Source organism: Staurois parvus, unplaced genomic scaffold (assembly GCF_062004578.1).
Source record: "Staurois parvus isolate SC_StPar_1 unplaced genomic scaffold, SC_StPar_1.0 ptg000704l, whole genome shotgun sequence".
In the NCBI taxonomy this organism is placed as follows: domain Eukaryota; kingdom Metazoa; phylum Chordata; class Amphibia; order Anura; family Ranidae; genus Staurois; species Staurois parvus.
The window spans coordinates 6563932-6591823 of NW_028318500.1; the positions used below are offsets into that span (position 1 = coordinate 6563932).

The 27892-nt window shown below is 41.4% G+C and overlaps 1 protein-coding gene across 1 annotated transcript; it reads right to left on the bottom strand.

Moving 5' to 3' along the window:
• Positions 1–492: 492 nt before the first annotated feature.
• Positions 493–27875, bottom strand: DRG1 (developmentally regulated GTP binding protein 1). Its single transcript, XM_089653262.1, has 9 exons — positions 27715–27875; positions 22122–22245; positions 18146–18321; positions 17992–18061; positions 17745–17914; positions 12857–12987; positions 12590–12757; positions 11508–11630; positions 493–699 (listed from the first exon to the last, which is right to left on the bottom strand). The coding sequence occupies exons 1-9, from the start codon at positions 27754–27756 to the stop codon at positions 600–602; spliced, it is 1104 nt and encodes a 367-aa protein (XP_089509388.1). The 5' UTR covers positions 27757–27875; the 3' UTR covers positions 493–599.
• Between the last annotated feature and the right edge of the window lie 17 nt (positions 27876–27892).

Below are 27892 nucleotides of genomic sequence, written 5' to 3' on the forward strand. Positions count from 1 at the left end.
CTTGCAGAATTGAGCAATAGTGATTTGTGGGAAAATTCATCAGACACAAAGGGGTTTATTTACTAAAGCTGGAGAGTCCAAAATCAGACTCCCTTCTGCATAGAAACCAATCGGCTTCTAACCTCAGCTTGTTCAATGAAGCTTTGGCAATGAAACCTGGAAGCTGATTGGTTTCTATGCAGAAGGGAGTCTGATTTTGGACTCTCCAGCTAAATAAACCCCAAAGTGACGATTCTGCAACTGAGCTCAGGGATGTGCTAACTTGGTACTCTATTTCAAATTTGTGTGTTTTGGTTTGCTTACATTATTAAATGTATTTTTAATAACTATATGATTTTGTGTGTCAAATTTAATCATACCCAGAATGGTTACTAGACACTTGTTAGGAATAACTCACTTAAATCTGTCCAAACAATTACAGGCCTACAATATTCTCCAGAAGTACTGTGCAGCCTCAAATCATCTCAATCTCCACCCAGACAATTGACAAAATACCATTTAAAGCAGAATTTATTGACAATGATATTTACAAATGGAACAGCTACAATATTTAAGCTCTGTGATGACAGTCGATGATAAAATATGGAGGAAGGTCAGGATTATTTCTTCACAATCTGAATAACATCCTCATCTTCTAGGACATGATCTTTACCAACTTTCTGTGGGTTATGCTTGACAGAGGATCCCCATACCAAGGCACTGCAGAGAAAGACATATTATATTTTCTCTCCTTCATGACAGAGGGTAAAACAAATCTTAATGCATGAACAGTTTTCCCAGCGTTGACATGTTAGTAAAACTACATTTACTCACAACTACTTCCAAATTGGGCTTTCATTTGATGGTAAACAGTGATGTATATTTATTTTGTAAATCAAAACTGGCCCAAAAGCATAAAAAAAAAAAAAACACACTTGCGCAGAGACTAAGTTTTATGATGTTACAGTGATTCTCATTGTTATAAGCAATCAGAAGCAAAGAAAACAAAAACCCGCCACAGCACACACAATCAGCTTGCCATAGTACAGTGTCCCCAAAAAAAAAATGTACGCTGTCACCGGTCAGTGTTCCTCAACATGGACTGTACTGCATGGGATGTAAAACAATTGTGATAACACTTTAATATAATTTCTTCATTTTCCAAAACAAAAATGTTGACAACGTTTCAACTTCCAAAAAAAAAAAAAAAGCTTGCCGTGCCTCTTATTAAATACCAAAGGATTGATTTGGGGGTAAATGTACTGTCTTGGCATTTTTGAGCCTTAAGAAATGTCACAGGCCCTCAGAACTGACTGATTTTCAAATATCACAAAGTTTATGGACTCTAGAAATTTTGGAGACCCCTGGTCTATAGGGAAGTTTTTTTTTTTTTTTTAAACAAAAGGGCCGGTTTACTATCCAAACTTTAGGGGGGCCAGACATCGGTGTCAATGGGAGGAATATTGCCCCATTGTTGATGGCAGTGGGAGAAAGTATGCCACACTGTTGCTTGCAGTGGGAGGACTAATACCTCGAGGGGCAAATAAAAGCAAGCAAAAGGCTGCATCTGGCCCCCAGGCCGCAGTTTGGAGACTACTGCTATAGACCAAATAATATTCACCCAATGGATTTGGGTTATTTTTACCAAAGAAATGTTGCAGTATAGATTTTGATTTAAATTTCAGAAGTGTTTTTTTTTTTTCTTTTCAAATCTTTTTTCATTTATTTAGCAAAAAATAAAAAACCCAGTGGCGATTACTTTGCATACAATAAAAAACCCAGTGGTGATTAACCACAAAAAGTAAGTTCTATTTGTGTGGGGAAAAAAAAAAAAAAATACAAGTTTAAATTTGGGTACAGTGTTGCATGAGTAATTGTCATTCAATGCGTGACAGCGCTAAGGCTCCATGCACGCCGGCTTAAAAAAAAATTCCAGTGATCTTGGCAAAAAAAAAAAACAACGAAACATTTGAGTATTTTTCTACTTGCGTTTAGGAGAGTTTAAAGTTTTATTCTGCCAGAAAAAAAAAATTCAAAAATGAAAAAACTGAAGGTTCCCCCCCCTTTCTGCCTCTAAACACAAAGCTTAAAAAATGCCACTACACTACCCACATAACAGTTGTTTCCACAGGTAAAAAAAATAAATTCTAAAATCAGAGGAGCAGCGGGTTTTTTTTTTAAAGTTAATGTGCATGGAGCTTGAAAGCTGAAATTTGTCCTGGGCAGGAAAGGGGTGAAAATGTCTGGTATTGAAGTTGCTAGTTTACATAAAAAAAAAAAATTAAAAAAAAATATGGAAGTATTCAAATGAATATGGTCTTATCAAAAAACTGCAGCTGTACAAGATCAACTCTTCAGAAAATGTTCAGGTTACCAACGGATTTCTAAAGACTAGCACCCTCCATTAGACAGCTAGGTAGAGCATGTATAATGTAAGAATCAGCCATCCCAGGAGGGATGAGCCTACTGCAAGAAAAAAAAATTACTGAACATAAGAAAAATCTATGGAAGGAAAAAAAAAAATAAAAATAAAATGCACACATTATATTTGGACAGAAAAAAATAAAACCACCAAAATCTTGCCCCAACTGTAATGCATGGTTGCGTATAATGGAGTGGGGCTGTGATGTGAAATCAATAGCTTGAAAACTATGACATAATATAGGTTTTTTTTTTTGTACTAGCTGCAAAAATCCTATTCTTGGAGTCCATTGAGGGACACAGGAATTCTTACTCAGGATATACTGACCCCTATGGGAGAAAGACACTGGCAATATAAAAAAAAAATAAATAATAAAAAAAAAAGTTATGGATGGGGTCATAAGTGCCTCAGTTCACACCAGGTGTGGCTTTGAAGTCATGCTACTTCAGTGCGATTTCAAAGCTGCCGATCAGTGCAACTTCATGTGTGGCTTGCCAACATCTGTGTGACTTCATACACAGATGTCAATGCAAGTCAAACATGAAATCTCACAAAAATAGTGCAGGAACTTTTCAGAGTCGCTGCGTCGCAAGTTTAACCAATTTGTACGGTTCCATAGAGGCAAAATAGGGTGCGGCTTGTCATGAGACTTTGATCTGTCAAGTCTCATGACAAGTTGCACCTGGTGTGAACGGGGGCTTAGTTGTGTAGCAAATTAGAGCCAAGAGCATAAAATTAAACAGAGAGGGATTACAAAATGTACAACAATCTTCCTGAAGGAAGTAGTGGCTGAGAGATACTCTTACTGCCAAGACACATCAAGGACATGGGAGAGTTTTTTTTTTTTTTGGTGAATAGGAAACAGAGGAAAGGGACAACAATGTTTTGGTTGAAGTGGAAAGCAGAACTACCCTAGACAAAAAGGAAGTCCTGGGTCTCACCACCACCTTATCACTATGCAAAACCAGAAAGGGCTCTTTAAGGACTGGGGCAACCAGTTCAGACACTTGCCTCACAGAGGTGATAGCTACTCGAAATCCCACCTTGTAAGTAAGAGTCTGAGTCGCAAGAGAACCAGATTTAGATCCCTTGGAGTGGCAGTGAAATAAACAGGGCGAGCTACAATGGAGAACACCTGTATAAAAAGGTCTAAATCAAGGAGTGAATGCCAAAAAGGGATCTAAAACAAATGCTGAGTGCCCAGACTCAGCTGAAAAGAGGAAAGAATTTGTTCTACAGAGAATCTCAGAGATCCACACCAAATGAAGCATGTCTCCCAAGTCTGATAGACCGTGCCGGAAATAGACTTCCCAGCTGTTAGCATCATAGGAACCACCGGATTCAGAGATGCCTCTGCTTTTTAAAACCTGGGCTTCAAACAGCAACACTGTTAAACCCCACGGCTGCAACCTGTCCTTGAGACAGAAAATCCAGACAACCTGGAGGATCCCACAGACAGTCTGCCAAATGTCTTAGCAGGCTGGCATACCATACCATACACCATACCACATCCACCTGGGTCAGTTCAGGGAACGGAGGATCGCAGGAAGAATTTTCATAGATCCTCTGAAGCAGACGAGAATGAAGTTTTAGGGGAGGAAAGGCATAGACAAGGGTGTACTAATCCCAGTAAGCCTCTTCTAGAGGATCCCTGAACCTGAAGACAAACCTGTCCAGTTTAGAGTTGAACTTAGAAAACAGAAAGTCCTGGTACACCTCCAGACATAGGGACCACGCCTCTTGATCAAGACACAGCCAGCCCAGAAGTCTGTCTATTGATGTGCACTTTGAAGAAGACGGGAACCTGAATGTCTCCCCAGAGCAGGATCCCAATTACCCTTCTAGCTGTGGCAAGACCTCTAAATTCCTCCTTGGTGAAGAAAAAAAACAAAAACAAAAAAAAATTTGTGCAGGGACCAGACAGACTTTTCCTATGGCAGAATGTTGTAGAGGTCTTGACTGCAACTGAGCATATTGAGTGCCTTGAAGGAGACTTTTGTCCAGCCCAGGACTCTCATGCAAAAGTGGAGAGTTCAGCAGCACCAGAAGAAAATAAATGGAATCCGAGACTAGAGATTTTGACAATCTTGAGGAAGCTAGACTAGCTTCTGAGGCGTTTAGGTGTCTCACCTAGGTCTTTTATTATAAGGAATATACTGTGGTCTAAATGTGGAAATATGGCTCTATATACCCACACTAGACCTCAGGGATCCTTGGCCAAGTTAACACCTCAAACTCCTTGTGTTCCTCAAACCATTGTTGAGTTCATTAGACCAAGCCACCCTTCTTTAATTGCTCCATGGTCCAGTTCTGATGCACACATGCTCACTGCAAGTGCTTTTGGTTGGTCAGGGTTCCCATGGATACCCATGTCCACAGTCTACGGCTATTCAAACCTCATATGCAACAAACTGCAATGCACTGTGTTGCGACACCTATCAGAACCAGCATTACCTTTTTCAGCAATCTGAGCTACAGTAGCTCTTATACTGAATCAGACTACCCACCCACACCACCTGCTTTACATTTTACAAGGGCTGCTTCCTCATCACATCACTGCCATTTCTCTCTTGTCTCCCTGCTATTGCCACCTGAGGTGGAGAAGCAGGGAGAGAAACAAAAATTTCACAAAATGGCCAATCAGGTGTTTAGATTACACCTTATTCAGCTGGTTGTTTGTGTTGACTTAATCATCAGCTTCCCACTGAGCTGTGATAAGAAGCGGAGAACATACATATGAGGAGGAAGGATGATGTTCTCTGCCACAATAAAAAAAATAAAAAAAAACAAACACCAAAATGAGAAATTTGAATTCCCCACAAATGGGGACATACAACAGTAGGTTGCAGATAGCGGGACAGTTCAGGACCGATAATCCATATTTTATCACACACACGATTTCCTGAATAGCATGGTGAACTGGAACCTGGATAGTCACTAGGGATGCACCAAAATTTCGGCCACCGAAATATCAGCTGAAGATAGGAAAAAATTAGCCAATACAGGGGACTGTGTGTACTGCAGATGTGAGGGGGGCAGAGAAAGGCAGGAAAGGAGCAGTGTATACAGTGACTGGCTATCACTATATGTCAGTGCCGGTTTTTAAATACAATTACCAAGTTTTTTTTTTCCCCTTCACTACAGCTCAGAATCAGCTGTCACTTTCCCTGAGCTAGAAGAAAACAGTTTCTTTCCTGAGCTAGATAAAACAAAAAAGTTTCTTTTTAGTTTCTTTCCCAAGCTAAAAGAAAAAAAAAAAAAAAAAGTTTCCTTTAGCTCTGGGGAAAGTAACAGCTATGGGGGGGGAAAAAAAAAAAAAAAGCTGACAATTGCATTTAAAACCCAGCACTGACATATAGTGACAGCCAATGAGGAAGCCTCTCTGTGTACACTGCTATCTCACTGTATACACTCTGTTCCTCTCCTGCCCCCTCCTTGCACACACTGCCCCCCCCCCCCACAAAGGAGGACCTGTCACTTATATGCTATCACATAGGGGACTATTGGTCCCCTATGCAATAGCAATAAAATCATAAGTTTAAAAAAAAAAAAAAAAAAAAAAATTTGGAGCCTCCCCACATACATTTCGGTTTCGGATCGAGTTTTGGCCACATGCATTCTGAATTTTCGGTATTTGTTTCGGCACCAGAATGTTCATTTCGGTGCACCACTAATAGTCACTGCCACCTGCAAGACTGTTGCAGAGAAAACACCAGTACAGATAATGAACTGGGAGCCTGTATGGAGAGCTGTCCAGGACTTTCATATCTGATCTGGCTATTCCAGTAGCTGTAGATGACTGGAGAAATTCAGGACTGTTGCAGAGAGAACTGGCTGGCTTCAAGTATTTAACTTATCCTTCATGAATCTACCAGCAGCTTTCAACACCAGAAAAATCTTCCAAAAAGGAACAGAGGACAGCAGTGCTGAAGGAAACATCCACTCTACTACAGGCATTAGCAAAAGAAAAAAAAACCCTGTGGTAGAACGGTAGGTTGTTGGAAACAAACAAAAGGGTTGAGGGGACATCCCATCTCATTCACAGTTGGCCTCAGTTTTTTATCCTTGGGTGATGGGCCTCTTCTCTCTACTGAGAGAAGCTAGTCTCTTTCCCCTATAGGAGGTTTTTTTTTTATGATGATTCTTCTATAAACATTCTGGGTGGTGCTGTAGCCACTGTGTCTCCTTCTGCAGCTTCTGGATCAGATGGCTCCACAGTGGAGCTTTGGGGGAAATCGTGCCACACTTGGATGAAGATGCGGGGGCCAGACTGTAATGTTTCAGGCACTGGATCCAGAGATAGGTGTTTATCTTGGTATATGGTGCATCATGTTGAGTGAGCTGTAGGATGCTATGCAGGTCAAATCCCATGGTCTGCCAGTGGTGAAGCCCTTAGATGACCCCTTAAGGGGTATGCCCACACTGGAGGACAAAAGCCAGGATAATGTCTCATTTCTTGTATCCGGTCCAGAGTACAATGATAATTGCCACAGTAGATATAGGCTTGTGCCCTTTAAATTGGCCCTAGGTGCTCGAGTCATCGAGGAGCACTGGGTGATTAAATTTGATGCCATTTTTTGCCCGAAATTTGACTAGTCTCTCACATCTGGTAGTCAGCCACTTTACTGAGCATGTGCAGGACAAGATCCTTCTCTGGGCACGCCTTCTCCTATCCGGTAGCAGCAAACCAAGGCTCCACCCATATTACAGCACAGCAAGCCCTTGATGCCTACCCTGGGTGCAGCAGCCTACAGTGCCTTGCCTCCACACAGCAGTAGAGGTCATAAATAACCCTGTGAAGACACTTACACCACAAGTGCAGGGGTAAGGGGCAGATGGCCTCACTAGTCAGACTCAGCATGTTGTTCCAAGATGGAAGGGGGAAGGTAGAGATCTTTATCCACAAGACTCTAGTACCCAGTGTTTGTATATAGTTGCTCCCAGTCCTTTTTATGTATGAATTAATTTTCTACCACAATGTCCAGAGGCAGAATTTCTGTCCTTTTAGAGGATGTAGATGGGTCAAAAGTAAGCCCCTTTAGTCTCCCCTCCTGGGGGGAATCTCTGACTTTGCCCTGGCTGCTGATATACTGTAAGAAGGTAGACAAGGAAGATCCCCACTCTTCTTTGGAGGAACTGAACCAGGATGAATTGCCTTCAGCTGAAAGTTCATTCAAGCTGAAGAATAATATTGCTACCCGTATTTATCCTGTTTAGCGTTAGCGCCACCTGGGTCTGTTCACCTCAAGGTCTCCCACATGGGGTCCCTATAAAACACCCAAGATCTTTCTAGTCCACTTGCTCTTAAGAGTCCATCAGATAAGGCATCAGCCTGAAAATCTATTTGCTCTGCTTAAAATGTTTTGCTCAACCATATCCTGCTGAGAAGAGCTTCATGCAAAAATGGATGGTACCTGTAGTAAACCCCCACCATCTCCTGTCCTAGCAAGAAGCTTACAGTCCTTGTAGGAGGATAACTCGGAGTTCAAGGTCCCAGTGGATAAAAATTTAGAGGGCAACCTTGAAACGGTTACTAAACCCACAACAGTAAAATCAGTCTGTACAGTGAGGAACAGAAGTATTTGAACACCCTGCGATTTTGCAAGTTCTCCCACTTAGAAATCATGGAGGGGTCTGAAATTCACATTGTAGGTGCATTCCCACTCAGAGACAGAATTTAAAAAAAAAATTCAGGAAATCACATTGTATGATTTGTAAGGAACTTGTCTCGCACTGCTGAACATAAGTATTTGAACAGCTGAGAAAATCAGTGTTAAATATTTGGTACAGAAGCCTTTGTTTGCAATTACAGAGGTCAAACGTTTCCTGTAGTTCTTGACCAGGTTTGCACACACTGCAACAGGGATTTTGGCCCACTCCTCCACACAGATCTCCTCTAGATCTGTCAGGTTTCGGGGCTGTCGCTGAGCAACACGGAGTTTCAGCTCCCTCCAAAGATGTTCTATTGGATTTAGGTCTGGAGACTGGCTAGGCCACTCCAGAACCTTGATATGCTTCTTACGGAGCCACTCCTTGGTTATCCTGGCTGTGTGCTTTGGGTCGTCGTCATGTTGGAAGACCCAGCCACGATCCATCTTCAATGCTCTGACTGAGGGAAGGAGGTTGTTGCTCAAAATCTCACAATAAAATGGCCCCATTCATCCTCTCCTAATACAGTGCAGGCGTCTTGTCCCCTTGGCAGAAAAGCACCCCCAAAGCATGAGGTTATCACCCGCATGTTTCACAGTAGGGATGGTGTTCTTGGGATGCAACTCATCCTTTTTCCTCCAAACACGACGAGTGAAGTTCTACTTTGGTCTCATCTGACCACATGACTTTCTCCCATGCCTCCTCTGGATCATCCAGATGGTCATTGGCAAACTTCAGACAGGCCTGGACATGTGAGGACTTGAGCAGGGGAACCTTCCGTGCTCCTCCCTTGTAGTTCTGGGCTGATTCCTCACCTTTCTTATCAGTGATACCCCACGAGGTGAGATCTTGCATGGAGCCCCAGTCCGAGGGAGATAGAAAATGGAAGAGGCTAAAGACGACTGTCTAACAATTGCTCCAACAGTTGATCTATTTTCACCAAGCTACTTGGCAATTGCCCCGTAGCCCTTTCCAGCTTTGTGGAGGTCCACAATTTTGTCTCTGGTGTTTTTTGACATCTCTTTGGTCTTGCCCATGGTAGTAGTTGGTGTCTGACTGACTGTGGGATGGACAGGTGCTACTAAGTTAATTAATGAGTGGAGTAGAGGTGGACTTTTTAAAGGCACAGTAACAGGTCTTTGAGAGCCAGAATTCTTGCTGTTTCTTAGGTGTTCAAATACTTATGTTCAGCAATGAAAGACAAATAAAATTCTTTAAAAATCATACAATGTGATTTCCTGAATTTTTTTTTTTTTTTTTTTTTTTTTTTTTAATTCTGTCTCTGAGTGGGAATGCCCCTACAATGTGAATTTCAGACCCCTCCATGATTTCTAAGTGGGAGAACTTGCAAAATCGCAGGGTGTTCAAATACTTCTGTTCCTCGCTGTATATGCAGTAAAGAATGCTCGTTATGGAACCTAAGGGGTTAATCCTTTAAATTGTGTAAAAACACTGATTGATCCTGACTTCTCTGATCCTCTCCTTCCAGGGCCTCCCCTCTTATCTTTTGATAAGACAGTGTGGAGTCACTTTGCACATGCTCAGTTTGGTGTGTATTGCTAGAGGTTTTTTTCTTGGGAGAGTGGATGTGATCAGCACAGGGTGTACTGCTGTTTCTCCATCCCCACCTCTGTATGCAGAACAGAGGGCATGTGATCACATACAGGAGGGGGAAAAAAAAAAAAAAAAAAAAAGTGTATTCTAATGTTTTTTTTTTTTTTTTTTTAAACTATACACAATTGTTTTACCTTTCATTTCTATTTTAAACCATATGGGTCGTTTTACAAGGTGAGGGTTTACATATCCTTTAATTAATATGGGAAAAGTTACTTATCTGTAAAAACATACACTATAAATTTGTAGGTATCTGACCATCATACCTGTATGAGCTTGTTGCACATCCATTTCCAAAATGGATTATCTCACCCCCCTTCCTCAATGGACATTGATATGGATTAGATTACCACATACATATTTTCAGCTAAAAAAAGCAGTAGACGCCTCTGGGAAAGCTTTTAACAAATTTTGGAGCATCTGTTGTAATATGTACCAATTCAATTAACCACTTCCAGTCCGGACACTTTTACCCCCTTCCTGTCCAGGCCAATTTTCAGTTTTCAACGCTATCACACTTTGAATTACAATTGCGCGGTCATGCAACATTGTACCCATATGAATTTTTTAGCATCTTTTTGAGACAGATAAAGCTTTATTTTGGTGGTATTTATTCACCACTGGGACTTTTTATTTTTTTTTTTGCTATGTAAATGAAAAAGTCCAAAAATTATGAAAAAAAGTGTTTCTTATAAAATTTTGCAAATAAATAATATTTCAACATAAATCTTGGCCAAAATTTATTCGGTTATCTTTTTAGTAAAAAACAAAAAAAAATATAACCCAAAGTTAGTTTAAAACCACAAATTATAAAATTTTTAAACTTTATTTTTATATTTGTTTTTTTTAATTTTTTTTTTTTTTACATACTGTCACCCTAGCAGTAAGTGTCATCATGGTGACACCGTACTACTTGTGGAGGGTGATCAAAATTTCTTTTTTTTTTTTTTTTTTTTACACCGATTGCTTTTACAGCCTTTATGGGTGTAAAAGCAATCATTTCTCCTCCTCTCTGGTTGCATTCTTGCAGCCATTGAGAACTACTGTCTGAGCTGTGATTGGTCACAGCTTGTCACATGGTACAAGGCTGTTGTGAATAGCCTTGTACCATGTGACCTCTGTGATCATTCACAGATTTGACACGTAATAAGCAATGTCAGAAGTGACATCTTGCTTACTACTCTGCATGTGATCACCGATTGGCCAATCAGTGATCACATGATCGGGACCTCGCACATAGGTCCCGTCCAATGATCGGTGTTCCACTGTGTCCAAAGGACACAGCGGGCACCGGATCGCGGTGCTGTGCGCTCCCAGGGAGCGCGCACAAGCAGGGTGCGGGGAGGCAGTTTATAAACAGCCACCTGGCCCTGTACTGCCACTGTCCGTTTATATACAACGGCCAGACGGGAGGTGGTTAAAAGAGCATTTGTGAGGTCAAGAACTGATGTTGTACAAAATGAATTGGGCTCAGAATCTGTGTTCCAAATTATCCTAGAGGTATTAGTAGACACTCAAGTTCCTCCATAATAAGACTGTCAAATCAGGTCTGCAGATCTGGTTTTGTTTACTGTTGAAATCATGCTGGAGCAAAATAAATGGTCTTCCCAAGCTGTTAGCCCAAGGTTGGAAGTGCAGAATTGTCTAAAGAGTCTTTATATGGTGTAGCATTAACCGTAAACCTTCCTGGGAACACCTAAATTAATATTGGTGGAGTGTCCACATACTTCTGGTGATACAATGTACCAATAATTGTAATGCATAACGTTAACATTTTATATTGAAATTAAAAATGTAAATGGTGTTTGAAACAAAGCTACATCACACTATATTTAGTACTTACTATTTGAATTCTTTGATTAGGTTTTTGTGAATTTTGGTGCAGAAATCGTCCACTGTTGTGCGAGAGTCAGGAAGGACAACTGGAGCAGTATAGTCAGGTAACTGTCCCTTTGGCTTTGTATAACTAAAAAAAAATAAAAACAGCAACCGATACATAAAATTTTAGCAAAGCTGGAAGTAAACAGTATGGTTTCAAAAGCTACAAATCCTCTCATCAAATATAAGATAAATGATTTCTTCTGAAAAGAACAAGCCTTTACAATGGGTTCCATGCTTGGCTGATATAGTGCTTACTACGCCAGGGGGACATTACATTCCACAAGAGGAAAAAAAAGAAAAAGTCTGCAGGAAAAGATTCCTGCCTGACCTCCCCTTAAAGCAGAACTACACTGCATCTGAGCACCACAAACAAAACAAGAAAAATCTGATTTCCTGATTATCTGTCATATTTTCAGAGACCCTGAAGTAACACAACAGTAGAAACACCCATAAAATGCCACATGTTGGAAAGCAAACACTCCAAGGTGAAAAGGTAAAATATTGTCACTGGTTGCAATCAGCAACACTAGAAAAACTGGCAATGCCTGCAGTCAGGCAAGGGGATTTGTGCCCTGTAACATCAGCTACAATGAGCAGCCAGCTCTCCCTTTCCTCCTACAACAGGGGAAGGCGACAGCTAGCTGCTTATCGCACAGTGTTTACACTTGTGATTGCTGTGATTAGTCACAGCGATCACAAGGCACAGACCCCTCTCATTGTCTCTGTACTAAACAACTGTGATATCATTCACAAATGCAATTATATGCATGGTTTACATTTGTGGTTGCTGTGCCCAATCAATTGTCACTGGACAACGTGACCAAAAAAGACATTTAAAGATGGCCACTGAGAACAGTGCCACCCAGCCACTGCATTAAAAATGACTGGTCCTAAAGTAGTCAAGACTCCAAATTTTGTGTGTATAGAATTCTAATTGTAAGGGATACTCTGAGCCGAAATAAACGTAATGCATTTATCCTACTGATACAAGGCTATAACTTACTAGACTGAACGTCTGTAGAACTCAAATGAAATTTTACTCACATTCGCACTAACTTCAGGTAATCCCAAATTTTTTCCAAAAGATCGTCAAAATTCCAGCGATGATGGGCAGAAATTGGGACGCAGTGTGGCACTTTGTAAATCACATCTAGCTCTTCCAAGGAAATCTGGTCAATTTTATTTAGCACATAGATGCAAGGAATATAAACCCTGGAAAACACAAATTATAAATGAACAAAGGTGCTTATAAATGTAACATGTAGTCAAATGTCTATACACATACATGTAGTCAAATGTCTATACACATACCGGTTTCCTTCAACTACATCTATCAAGTCATCAGCTGTGGCATCACTGCGAAGGGTGATATCTGCGTTGTGGATTTTATACTCTGCCAAGATGCTTTTTACAGTCTCAAGGTCCAACTCAGTCTGAGCACACTATAAAAATAAAAAAAATCATGTTATTAAAAATTGTAAAACTATGGTTAAAAAAACCCCAAAAGTGAAGCTATGCAGGATGATATAATGGTAAGGTGATTGATGATTTATATGCTAGGTTTTGATTTTTTAGGCTGAGTGATTTAAAGCAAACCTATTTTTCTCATGTATGAATAAACTCCGGAAGTTACTGCAACAATACTGTTGGTCAATCAAAAGTGGTCCTTGAGCTCCAGTGCCTAGGCCTAAGTCTGTCAAGGAGTGATGTCATCAGTCTGCTGCAGGTTGAAGAAATGGATTTCTTCATTATCCCCTTGTCTAGTGATCACTAGCTGCAGCTCTTGTAAGATTAACTTTTTAGCAGCTCAGGTGGGAGATAAAAGTAGGAACAGCTAAAAACATAAAAGCTACTAAGCAGGTACTAGAATTTACATGACTGTGTCCTCAATGAGTAAGCATCGCAGTGCAGAAGTAGAGGATGACCCTGAATGATACCTGGAAAAAACTGGGTCAAAAGATAATAGTGTCAGAAGTACTGTGATCTCCTTGAGAGGTAATTAATACATGTGCTACGTTTTGGACTCCTTCACACCATGTCATGCACTTTCATGGGTTGAGGAACATGACATTACAGCAGAACTAAAGAATCTTTTTTTCTAAGATTTGGATAGAGTGCCTAGGGGCTAGAACCACAATCAAGTTTAGTGGTAGTTTGCATCCCCCTTAGGGATATTCACTCTGTCTGGATCACCAAGGTTCCCTGGAATGGAAAAGAAGGCAAATCCAAACTTTTGAGCTGCAACCAGAAACTAAGGATAAATCTTCCAATGGGGACATTTGTTCCTAAGACAACTATCAAGGGAAGGGATATTCCTCATATTTGAAAGATATTCTGTCACTTCCTGTTGTCCTGTAAAAATGTTTAGCTGCTCATTTATTTTGAATGATCTGTATGAACCCTAAAGCGGAATTACACTGTATTGGAGCACCACAAAAAAAAAAACAAAAAAAACAAAAAAAAACACAATTTAATTCCCTTTTAACCAGGGCTGTGGAGTCGGAGTCGTGGAGTCGGAGGAAATTTTGGGTACCTGGAGTCGGAGTCGGCAAACAATGCTCCGACTCCGATTAAATTTAGATTGGAATTTAAAAAAAAGCAAGTTTAAAATGTCCCAATTCACAAAAAGTTATAATTAATGACTTCTCTACTGTAAAGACCAATGCATGCAGTGCCTCACGTAACTGCAAAACGAACACGTTAAGTGACCGTGAAGAAGCATGCTTTTCATGTGCTTCACTATATGGCACTAGCAGCAATAGTGGTAACTCAGGATCATCTTCTTCAAACGAAAAATTAGACTTTGATTCCTTCTTAAACAAAATAGAAGTTGCTAAACGAAAGCGACGTTGCATAAGCGTTACAGAACCAGTAAATGTCCAAATAAAAAAATTCCAACAGGAGTTTTATAAAGCACTAGAAGAAGTTGAAAAGTATGATCGCTCATCAAAACTTACTGTTGAAGAAGCCATCCTTGTTTATCCAGAGATCGTTAGTGATGTGGCCAGAATAGTTACTGCAATGCCACCCACCCAAGTCAGTGTCGAAAGATTATTTTCAGCCCTAAAAAGAATAAAGTCTGACTTAAGAGCCTCTATGAAAGAGGATCTGGCAGAGGCAATTCTCTTCCTTAGAACTCTACATTGAATTGATTTGCATTTGCTAAGCCTATAACTACATTTCAAGATTAATATAAACCATTTCTAGGTTTTACAGATTTTGTTTTTGGTTCATATAGATGAGCTTTGTTTTTGTTTTAAAACAACCAAATAATGTGGTTTGTATTTTTGGACTGGTAAAGTTCCTGTTCCTGATGTTTATGCCTGCTGCTACTATCCAGCCACTTGATTAGTAAAAAAAAAATTAATAAAACTTTGTTGTTTTCATTGTGTTTGTCTTTTACGTAAACTGTTCAATACAGTAGACTGTTGGCTTCCCAGCCAGTAGTCCTGTGGTAATGACATGTATGTTGCCTTTCTTTCCTTCAAGGAATGTATAAAATACATTCGCATATTAATACAGAGGAGTCGGAGTTACAAAAACTGAGGAGTCGGAAGTACAAAAAACTGAGGAGTCGGAACATTTATCTACCGACTCCACAGCCCTGCTTTTAACACTATTCTAAAAGGATAATTTTTTTTTCCTGAAGACACCGCCAGGTGAAACGTACGTAGAAACGTGATCCCATCACTTCCCGGGTCGCCATGACCCAACATCCGGCCCGCGGGTAGCGAGGCTTGGAACGCATGCTGGCCATCACCATTGAGATTCATGACACACAGGCTGCATATACTGGTGCTGGTATCTGGGCACCATTACATGTGAGTGCATTGGTATTTTAGTTATCTGTACCATGGTCTTTAATGAGCACTACACTTAGAGCATTTTAATTTATTCGCGCTACTTGGAACAATATCTTTATCTTGAGAAGAGTCTGGGATTAGGAATCCATCCAATATCTGTGCACCCAGAATTTCATGACCACTTATCTGGGGGCCGCCATCTTTGGTCCTCTGAATCCACATTCCATACTAGGAGACCAGGAAGCCCGACCCATGAGAGCTTGCTGCTGGTGGTCAACATATTACATGATCACAAAGCGCTTTTTGACCACCTTAACCGGGGTCAATAATTTCTGTTGAGACTTATTCTTTACACATGGTAAAAAGAAAATCCTTTGAGCTACGGGATTATATTTTCATGGGACTGTCACTCATATGTCCAATATTTATTTTATTCTGTTTGGGACTGTCACTTTATGTTGCCATTAGATCATTTTGTTATTATTTGTCATATGATTTAATGAATTAGCGCCTACCTATTCATAAAATCTTTTTTTTTTTCTGTAAAATAACAAACATGTCTATACTTACCTACTGTATGCAGTGGTTTTGCACAGTGCAGCCCAGATCCTCCTCTTCTTGAGTCCCCCACAGGCTCTCCTAGCTCCTCCTGTGTGTCAGGTGCCCCCACAGCAAGCAGCTTTCTATGGGGACACCCGCTGCTCAGTGTGTACACACACACACGTGACTTGGCCAAGCCCCCTCTCTCATTGGCTGACTGGCTGTGATTGACAGCAGTAGGAGCCAATGGCTCCCACTTGCTGTCTCAGCCAATGAGGTGGCAGATAGCCATGACAGCCGAGGATGTCATTCACATAGCTGGATCTCGATGGGGCTCAGGTAATTACTGAGGGGGCTGGGGGAGCTGCTGCACACAGAAGGTTTTTTGTTTTTAACCTTCATGCATAGAATGCATGAAGGTTAAAAAACCTTCAGCCTTTACAACTACTTTAATTTTTAACAGCAAAGTCACCCACCCATCCATCCATGTCTCTGTTTTATATGAAATCACTGGAAAACACCCCGCTAGCATTTCTAGCCGTGGTCATCTTAAGTAAGGGCAGTGGATTCATGTAGCATTTACTTCCTAGAATCCACCTACCCTCAGGCCAAGCACACAGGTAGGATGGTATGTTTAGCTGAGAAAGCCCCTCCTCCAGATAAAAAAAAAATAAAAAAAATATGGGATGTATGACATCATTATGACCTAGACCAGAAACCAGGAAACAAGAAAATGGCACTGACACCAACAATGGGGCACCATTACTCCCACTGACACCAATGATGGGGCACTATTCCTCCTTCTACCGACCACCAACCCTCAAGGCCATCTTTATTTTCACCGATGCTGGCCCGGGACATTTTCTACCACCACTTTTCACAACCTGGCCCTCCTAAAGTCTGATGGACAGTAAACTGGCCCTTTGTTTAAAACATTTGGAGTCCCCTGCTCTAATATACAATTCGAGGTTTTTTTTGCTGTCTGGGAAACTGGGGGGTTGCACCTCACTTCCTGTTCTGTCTGAAACCCACCAAAGAGACCGAGAGCGAGGAATAATTTCCTAAATAAGGAATCTACAGAGGTTCTCCCACATCCCACTTCAGCCCAAACATTTTCTAGTTTTAGATGAAGTTGGGGTTTAACATGAAAAAAAACCCTGACGCTAGGCCATTAGAATATTCTGTAAAAAAGGCTGAAAGATATAAGTCTGAGGGAGTGGGTGACCGAGAACACTCTTTAAATACACAAAGTGGTAATGCTACTGTTTCTTAAGCATTATAAGTGAGGTTCACCTATCCACTATGATTGAGGTTCCAAAAATGAAGGATTTTTGTACAGTTACAGTAAACCTATCGGTGTACGGTTTTGCTAGAAGAATGGCATTCTACTCTAAAAGGTTACTTTGTTGGGACAGTTTTAAAGGGTTTATGATTGTACGTCTCGTGTCTCTGACAATATTGACAAGTCAATACTAATAGCTTAATTAGTAGGCAGATATCAATGCTGTCTACACACCCATCAGATGTACTCTATAAAACTGGAAAAGAAAAAAAATGGATATGTTGTAGTCGGGATATGCAGAAGTTAGTTCATTTTTCTAACATGAGTAGAGAAGCGACAGCAGAAACCTAACCTGGCTGATATGGACACAGCACCATTCCATGAATGGAAAACGTTTGGTTTTTATTATGTTCTGACCACTAAGCAGTTAAAAATTCAGTGTGGGGGGGGGAAGAAAAAAAAAAAAAAAAAGAGAAGGGTATGCCCATAACTGGCATAAAGATTATAAAAACCAAGTATTATGCCATTATTACACATTATAAGATTTACACGTGTGTATGCAACTAAAACCTACTGTCGCTGTAAGATTTATGCCTCCTTTGTCCTTCTTCTTGAACCCAATGTTTGGCGGCTTCTTGTTTAGTCTGATGCCAAAACCCTCCAGTTCATTCTCAATGATCTTTTTATGTCCCAGTGGCTTCAACACATCCAAGACAATGAGGATTAAATTGCAAGTGCGTGCCACTGTTATACAAAAATAAAAAATTATAAACTGGTCACCATAGGTGCAATACACGAATAGGTAATAATAACTAGCTCACCTGCTATGACCTGTCTGCCTCTGCCTTTACCATCCTTAGCGCCTTCAATAATTCCTGGGAGATCAAGCAGCTGTCAAAACAAATAGTACTTCACAATAGAGCAATGCCATTTGGATGACATTCAGCATTTCCTTTTTGCTTTAATTATCTATACCTGAATCTTGGCTCCCTTGTATCTCACAACTCCAGGAACTGTGGTCAGAGTAGTGAACTCGTAGGCTGCCACTTCAGAATAAACACCAGCCAAGTTACTGAGAAGCGTTGATTTCCCTACAGAAGGGAATCCTACAAACCCTATTCGAGCATCGCCAGTCTTCGCAACATCAAAACCTACCAGAAAGGAGCCATTGTTTTATACATACACAAAACATTAAGAGCATGTATTATTACATGTGCACTTCTTATAAATGAACAACATAGAGCTCATCTAAAATCAAAACTTATTTTGTTTAAGATTGAGTAGGGAAGGGTTAAACACCTGTCTGTTTTTTTACTGTTTGTTTGATTGAGGATATTTCACTTCCTGTCCCACAGACAACTGAACCAGAACTGATGTCCCCATTTCAAGATTACTATTAATGTTCTACATACAGTATGTTCCAGTGACCAGTAAAACTATTTGGATTTTCTCTCCCAGTGACAAAAGGTCACAAAAAAAATAAATAAATAAAAAAAAAAAATAATATGAAGAGGGAAATCTCTGCAGCAGGGAGAAAAATAAAATCCTGAGAAAGATTTTAACTGTTCCCCACTCGATCAAAAACTATGAAAAAAAAAAGAAGGAAGAAGAAAAAGAGGGTTGTGACTTTAGATCTTTATATACACTCCAAATGATTTTGTACATTTTACAAAATACAGAATGTAAATAAAATAAAACCATAAAACCTAAGTGTAGCTAAAATTAAAAAAGAAAAATATATAACAATAGTACGATCAGCACAAAAAAGTACAACGGGGGTCCATGAACACAGGATTTTACAGAAGAGTAATTAACACAAGGGACACATCCTAAGTTAACAGAGAAGTTAAGGTGTTTTTTTATTTTATTTTAAGAAATCATTACTTATCAAGGTGAGTGCAGCATCGGTCTGATGCTGCATCTGTCCTCCAACAGCTCCAAGACTGAGAACTGAGTGATCAAAGGCCGCTGATCACTCAGTGCTCCATGAGCAGAGAGCTGGTGACTGTCAGTCTCCGCTATCTACTTTGACCACTCCAGCACTCACTGGACCGCTGGGCTGTGGTGGTAGCAGGTCGCTAAGAAATTAAGCCAGGTTGGGCTTCAGTGAGGGGTTTTTGGCAGGCATACATGCCCTGTATGACTCTCCTAAAACGAGAATTAGGCTTCCTGGCTGTAACTCTGATTTCTTTACATTGGGCTGGGGCTGTCCTCTTTCACCCCTTTTATTTGCGCTGGTGTTGGAACCTTTGGCATTGGCGATTAAATCACATTCGGACATTTCTGGCTATTCATTATTAGTTTCACATTTTAAATTGAGCATGTATGCTGATGATGTTATGCTTTTTATTACTAACCCGCTGACTTCTTTACCTAACTTGTGTGCTGTATTGAACGATTTTGCCAAAGTGTCAGGTCTCACCGTTAATTTTACCAAATCTGTGGTCATGCCTGTTAATGTTCCTGACTCCCTAAATGCATCTCTCCGTAGTTCTTTCCCATTTCGCTGGGTCAAGGACAGGATATCCTATCTGGGGATTAACCTCACTCCCAGATACTCGGATATATTTGCGGCTAATTATCCACCATGTGTATCGCGTCTCTCTACTCTACTGAAGATCTGGCACGGTTATCATATCTCCTTTCTGGGTAGAGTCACGGCGGTTAAAATGAATATTTTGCCCAAATTGCTTTATCTTTTTAGAGCACTTCCAGTTCCGGTCTCAAAAACGTTTTTGGATCATTTTCAGCGGACTATTAATAATTTTATTTGGGGAAATAAACATCCACGTTTTGCCTCATCCATTTTGTATCGCTCACAACGGTCGGGAGGTCTCGGTCTTCCTAACTTTTGGCTATATTATCTCTCGGCTCGTTTTGCGCAATTGTCACAATGGGCTACTATTAACTCTCAAATCCCGTGGATCAAGTTTGAGTCTCAGTCGATACGCCCTTTTTATTTACCGGGAATTTTATGGTCTAACATCTCCCCCCGATCGACTGTTTTTCATAACTCCATAGTGACTCACTCACTGACGCTTTGGTCCAAACACAAATCTAAATTGGGTTTAGTCTCTCCTATTCCCCCAGGTGTGTCATTTTTTGGGGATCCTACTTTTGTTGTAGCCTTTTCTTCCCCTCATATGTTTCGTTGGTGGTATGATCGTTCTTTTATCAGATTATCTGATTTCCAAAGAGGAGGATCTTATATTACCTTTGATATGCTGCGCGTGTTGTTTGATGTTCTTCTTCGTGAGTACCTTCGTTATAGACAGATTAGGCACTTTTTTAAGGCGCACTTTGGCCTTACCCCATCCTCTCCGATTTCCTTTTTTGAACGTATCAGCCGTGACTCTCCCAGGGGTAGGGGTCTTATCTCAAATCTTTATCACCAATTTTTGATCTGTCTTTTTCATGCTCCCCCTTTGTACAGACGAAAATGGGAGGAGGATTGTGGCGTCACTTTTTCGGATGAGGATTGGGATTCCATGGTGGATAATATATGCAAGAGCTCTAGATCTCTTTCGGTTCGTGAGACGGCCCTTAAGGTTCTAACCAGATGGTATTATACCCCGTCAAGACTACATGTACTGTTTCCAAAAACGTCCCCTCTTTGTTTTCGGGGCTGTGACTGCACGGGTACTTTGGTTCATATATTTTGGGATTGCCCGACCATATCTTTGATCTGGCGTAGGATTTCTGAGGTCGCTGCCTTATTGTCGGGTGCCCCGATACGATTGTCCATGCAGACCTGTTTATTGGGGGCCCATATCCCAGGGGTCTCTGATGCCAATCTGAGATTGATACACACATTATGTATTGCCACTTTATGGTCTATTGCCCTACATTGGAGGTCCAATGTTGTACCCTTGGACTCCGTTTTACACAGAATTGACACTGTAATGCTTATGGAACGCATTCATTATACCCTACTGGATAAGATGCACTTATACGATAAAAAATGGGAGTCATGGAGAGATTGCAGACACTTATTACATGCTTAATAACATCCCCAGTAAGAGTTGGCTGGCATGTACTATTGACAGGTGTATCACCTAACCTACTTTGTCGTTTACGTACTTCATGCACTTGTAACTTCCTCTTTTTTTCTTATCTTCTTTGTTATGTTAATATACTTTTATGTATTGTACTTTTCAAAAGTGCCTTGTTTTTGCTGACAATATCACTTTTAAAGTGTGCTGTTGTTTTACTGTCTACTCATGTACAATAAAATCGTTTGTAAACAAAAAAAAGAAATTAAGCCAGGTGCTGGTCAAGGGATCTGGGTGGATCCAAATCGTAAGGTCAGGATCTTTCCCCAGCCTAGGCCGGCTGAGTGATGTCAGCCGACAGTGAACTTTATAGTGTGATCCACAGGAAAGGTACAGCCAAACAAGCTTTGGCTGTATTTCTCCTTTAGGTCCCTTGTGCTAATTTCGTTTTTTTTATTTTAAACTACACTTAGACGTTAAAACAGATGGAAATCATTGGGGTATTCCCCAACTATTTTTCCTTCCCATTCTAACCTTCCCTCTTACATTCTTCCTATACTTCTTACCCTAACAATGTCCTGTGTTTTCTAACAAATTTCCCTTATCCCTTTCTTTCCTAGGCGAAAGTGACACTGGACAATTTCTTATGAAAAGAAAAAAATAATAGATACATTATCAATGATTTCAGGGCAGGTAAAATTTACAGAGAACATGCAGCATACCAATACTAAAAAAGTGGCAATACTAATTTTAGATACCATTGATATATGCTGTCTGTGTCTTTTGAATTACATACTACAGTGTATGGCACAAAAGGACTACGAAGAATAATATAATTTTGTTTGTATCGTTTCTGAAAATTTAATAAAATTAAACTACAGTGTTCACATCAGCAAATGGAATTTATCTGCAGGCAAGAATGGTAAAACCATGGTCAGCATCAAGCCATTAAAATGTACCTTCACCAGGACCACCTCCTCCACCTCCTTTGGGGGTGATCAGCTCTCGTCGGAGTTTAGCGAGACGAGCTTTCAGCAACCCAAGATGGTGTGCCGTAGCTTTATTCTTCTGAGTTCGGGCCATCTGGAAAGTAGATAGCAGCATGGTCACTTTGTTTTATTCTGAATCAGCAAATTATATTGTATTTCCATTTTTGACACCAAATTGGGAAAACCTCAGGTTTATTCTTGTTATGTGTTCCCAGTCACATAGCACTTTTTTTTCTTTTTAAGTGCTTTTTTTACTTGCCTAAAGAATATATATATGTATATTTTTTTTTTTTTATTTATTTTCTTCATTTTCATTCGGTTTCCTACCCCTTCTAACATCCATACTAAGTAGCCTGTGGAAGAAAGATCTGAATACTTACCTATTGTCAGGCTGCTGTGGTCCAGTCACGTGGTCTACCCCTATGTCAGTCAGCGCCAGCTGCAGGAGAGAGAAGAGAGTACTCCACAATGGCTGGTAATGCCTGACCAGTGACATCACCCATAGGCTTATGACAGCCCATCCATGACGTGACTGGACCAGAGCGGCCTCAAATAAGTACAAGTATACACATCTTTCTTAGTATAGGTGTTAGGAAGAAGGAAGGGGCAGTTTTAAGATTGGTTAGGTATATCCTGGAATACTGCTTTAATTGCTTCCCACCTGGCCACTGCACATAAACAGCTGGGTGTGACAAGAACCGTTCTGAGGGGACATGCCTGTACATCCTCTCAGAACAGCCAGCAGCTGCGTGCTCCGGTGATGCCTGTGCCCCCTGGACACAGCACACCACCGATCGGCAGGTGGGCTCTGTGATTGGCCCTTCTGATCACATGATGACTGTGCTTTTGTCAGCCCATTCAGCCTGGGTTCACACTTGCGGTGCAGGCTGTGGCGTGGCATGACGCAGGGGGGTGTCAGCCTGGTGTGGTCCTGGCCCGGCACCCAGGTAACACTGCACGAGCTGCAGAGACACAAGGGCAGCACACCACGCTCACCATCTATAGCAGCTTTTTCCAGCTATCAGCAGGACAGAACAAGTGGCCATCGTGCAGCAGGCACCACCAAACAGGTAGAACACACACAGTAAAATAAAGAGAACAGGGGGTGGGGGCGGGGCACACCCTGTGCGTTCTATGGCCATCAGATCTGCAGGATCACACATTACTGTGTGAGCAATAGCTTTAGCTGTCATGATTTTCCCATTCATGAACAGCTTGCTTTTGGCTTTGATTGGCTAAGCTAATCACATGGTACAAGTAGCCAGCTAACGTGATTGCTGTGGGCTAATCGCAGATCACAACAGTAAGTAAGCTGTTCATGAATGGAACCAAAATTCATAACAGATTTTTGACATTGCTATTGATCACATGATACCCGGTCACTGGTAACAGTGATCCACTCCTATAGAGGTGCAGGCTCAATCACGTGTACACACACACACACACACGAATGAGCCTGCATGTGCCATCCTGCTGCAATAAATGTACTGACAGGGTGACAACCTGTCCAAATAGGACGTAAGGCATCAATTACACATACATAGTCAAGAGATAGTTTTAATACCTTTGGAGAAATCAGTTTAAACGTTGCGCATCAGGCTAAATTTACAAAGCTAACAGCAACAGCGAAGGTCCAGGTATAGTTGGTATTGCATAGTCACATAGGCCCAGCTTGGAGCAATGTAACCATACATACTTCATACCTGTGGGACCTCTGTGGAAGAGAAGAATCACTATAGGAGTAGGTGCTACTACAGTGATCGCCAAGGTCCTCTTGGTCCCATGCCTGGCCTTCTACATAGTGAATACAGGGGGGTCGCTTACTTAGCAAGCATACGAAAACATATCATCACCGTACTGCCCTGTAAATGGTGGCAATGCCAAACGAGCGACCCACAAAGACAGCAACTCGGCACAGAACCCAGAAAATCATAGGAATCACTGCAGTAGCACCCTCTAAGGTTTGTAAGTTGCAGTCATATGGCTAAAATAAGGATCGGTATCTTTGTCCAGCGATTTGAACCTATTGTGTTACATTCTGCTATTGAAAGATCCTAATACAGCTCCTATTCATTTATAAACTGCCGTGCAAAGAATAAAAGGATTGTACAAGAACCTAAAGCAGCCACAATTCAGCTATCAGAGGCAAGCAAAGAATTGATAGCGGTATTAAACAAAAATGTAATATTGCAGCTTACCAATCATTAGATGCCGCTGTTTTCATCTGGTGATCTGGCCAGTAACACACCTCCTGTATTAGAATAACCCCACTCCGGATGAAGGAACACGGGGGGCACAGCACTCTCAGTCTTAGATGTAATAGCAGATTTAGATACACTAACAAATTTAAGCCAAACTCCAGTTCACACTTTATAAGCTGTTTCGGCAGTTCTTTCCCTTTTGGGTTAAAGATTTTACATAAAGGCTGATCACTGTAAACACCCGTCAGTGGTAAATGGATTGTTTCGTCCCTCCAACTGCTATATCTGCAGGATAGCTTGGGCTGTTGAAAAACAACAGACTTACTGGTCATATCACCAGGTGAAAATAGAGGAAAGGAAGCCAAAAAAGAAAATGAATGCAGCCATATGATCTAAGAATTGGTAAGCTGTAATATAGGTATACTTTTGCGTTTAACACTGATTAAATTAATCGCTTGCGGATCACCCGCCAACTGCATACGGGCAGCCTGTACAGGCACAGCGATGTACATGGACGTTGCTGGCCTCTTCCAGGTACAGGGTGCACGCGCGCCTCCACCCGCCAACTCCTGCTGTGATTGTACACAGCAGTTGTTAGTCAACAGATCCCAGCCAATGATTCATGACTGGGACCTGCTGATCAGCTGTGTCCAATCACAGCCCAGAGTTCTGTGTTTATTTAGTAAGAAGCAGCACATAACCACATTACAATATTGTCAGGCACACATTTAACCCCTTGATTACCTGAGATAACCCCTTCCCAGCCAGAGTTATTCGTACTGTGACAGTGGATAGTATCACTGATCACTGTATTAGTGTCACTGGAGATGTCAGTGGCAGTTAGTTCCCCCCCAATGTCAGACTATCACAGTCCCACTATAAGGCACTGATCACCGTCATTACTAGTATAAAAAATAAATAAAAATTCCAGTGTTATATATATATACATATATATACACACACACACACATACATATACACACAATCATTTGTAGATGCCGTCACTTTCATTCAAACTAATCAATATACACTTACTGGGATTCTTTTTTTTTTAACCAAATGTAGCAGAACACATTCTGGCCTAAACTTACGAATAAATTTGATTTTAATTGATTTGTTTTATAGCAAAAAGTAAAAAATATTTTTTTTTTCCCCCAAAACGTTTCGTCTTTTTTAGTTTATATAAAAAGAAATCCAGTGGTGATCAAATACCACCAAAAGAAAGCTCTATTTGCGTAAAATTAAAAAAAATGTGATAAAAATGTAGTTTGGGTACAGCTTTGCATGACCACGCAATTACCAGTTAAATTGGAGCAGTGCTGCATAGCAAAAAATGGCCTGGTCATAAATGGAGTAAAATCTTCCAGAGTTGAAGCGGTTAAAGGAGAAGTATAGCCAAAACTTTTCATGTGTATCATACATGGGCAGGTCATTCTGCACTCCTGTGGCCCATTTTCAGCTGACAGCAGACTGAAGTCCAGGCTAGGGAAATATCCCAACGTCAAAGTCGGGATAGACCCGAGTCTGGAGCGATACCTGGCTCAGCCTCTCAGCTAGCTGCTCCCTCCCCATCCACAGCCCAGTGCTCCGGGGGGGGGGGGGGAGAACTCAGCAATCATGTGATCACTGAGTTCTCACCCTTAGAGCTGGCGGGGGAAGAATGCAGCATTGGAATGAGACTGCATCCACCTAGGTATGTATAGATTTCGGGGAAAAAAAGCCCATATTTCTCTTTTAAATACTATTTCTAAAACTTTTTTTGAGTTTTGGAGTGTGGAGCTGGATTAACCACCTCGCGCCCACCATATAGTAATATGGCGGGCGCAAAGTGGTTCTCTCGTTCTGGGAGGACGTCATATGACGTCCTCCCATTCTCACTGCGCATGTGCGGCTCCCGAAGCGCGGCGATCGGCAGTGTGCTGTGTCCCTCGGACACAGCAGATCACCGATCACAGAAAGAGCTGAAGATGGCGGCTCGGTCATGTGATCAGCTGTGTCCAATCACAGCTGATCACATGTAAACAGGGAAATGCCAGTTATCAGCATTTCTCTCCTCTCCAGCTGTCACGCTGACAGCTCAAGAGGAGAGCCAGTAATCGGCTTTCCGCGGAGGGGACATGTACACTGATCATCAGGGCACTGATAATCAGTGTGCCCTGATGATCAGTGTGGCCCCAGAAGTGTCACCTGTCAGTGCTCATCAGTGCCTCGTGCCAGTGCCCATCAATGCCGCAATCAAAGATGTATCGTGTATCAATCAATTGATGTATTCCGCGGAGGGGACATGTACACTGATCATCAGTGTAGCCCCAGCAGTGCCACCTGTCAATGCCTTGTGTCAGTGCTCATCAGTGCCTTGTGCCAGTGCCCATCAGTGCACATCAATGCCACATATCAGTGCCCATCTGAGCTGCCTTTCAGTGTCACCCATCAGTGCCACCTATCAATGCCAATCAGTGCCGCCTATCAGTGCTGCCTTTCAGTGCCCATCACTACCACCTATCAGTGTCCATCAGTGCAACCTTTCAGTGCAGCCTCATTAGCGCACATCAGTGAAGGAGAAAAATCACTTATTTACAAAAAATTGTATAACAAAAACTAAGAAAAAACATTTTTTTTTTCAAAATTTTCAGTGGTTTTTGGTTTGTTTAAGAAAAAATAAAAAACCCAGAGGTGATTAAATACCACCAAAATAAAGCTCTATATGGCACAAAAAAATGATAAAAAATTCATATGGGTACATTTTATCATTTTTTTGTATGACCGCGCAATTGTCATTCAAAGTGTGACAGCACTGAAAGCTGGAAAATGGCATGGGCAGGAAGGGGGCACAAGTGCCCTGTAGGCAAGGGGTTAAACACCTGTCAGGTTTATATTGCCGTCATTGTCCCCATTAGGGCGATTGACCCTCAACATCCTGTCTTGCGGTCATGGCTGAATCTAAATGAACATCCCACATTTTCAGTTGTCGCCACAACAGGAATAGCGAGGAAATCTTCCAATGGGGACACTGGTTCTGATGACACTCCAGGATTCCTTCACTTTGGAGGGATTTTCTCCCACTGCATGTTGTGGCTACGAGACAGGAAGTGAAGGGAAATCTCCCCAACAGGGCGCAGATGGTGTACAAAAACCTGCCAGGGGTTATAACCCCCTTCTACTATATTCAAATGGGCAAAAAAAGTTTTAGTTCTACTTGAGTAAAATGAGCCCTGTAATGTCATTCAGCGACACGTCTTCCCTCCGGGCCTGATAAGAGCCGGCATTTGTCCCTTCAACACAAGCACATGTTGGGCCTACGTTCTCCGGCCAACAGCTGCAAGTGTCGCCGGCCTCCTCCCTCATACACCTTGGCTAATCACCTCGGCCTCTATTTCGGCGATCTTGGCTAGCGTGCTGCTCATGGTGGCTCACGGTTCGCGAAACCGACAACGACAAACTGCTGTAGCGGCAAGATGAAAACCGGTATCCCCTGAAGCAACTGCGCATGCGCCACTTTAAGACCCGACAAACCGAACGGCACATGCGCACTAGGCAGCT

Coding starts and splice junctions, on each gene's coding strand:
- DRG1 (XM_089653262.1), bottom strand. CDS start 27,756: ATGAGCAGCACGCTAGCCAAGATCGCCGAAATAGAGGCCGAG. Junction 22,246..27,714: donor TCGCCGAAATAGAGGCCGAG/GTGATTAGCCAA, acceptor TCTACTTTCCAG/ATGGCCCGAACTCAGAAGAA. Junction 11,631..12,589: donor TACCTGAAGTTAGTGCGAAT/GTGAGTAAAATT, acceptor ATTTTTTTTTAG/TTATACAAAGCCAAAGGGAC.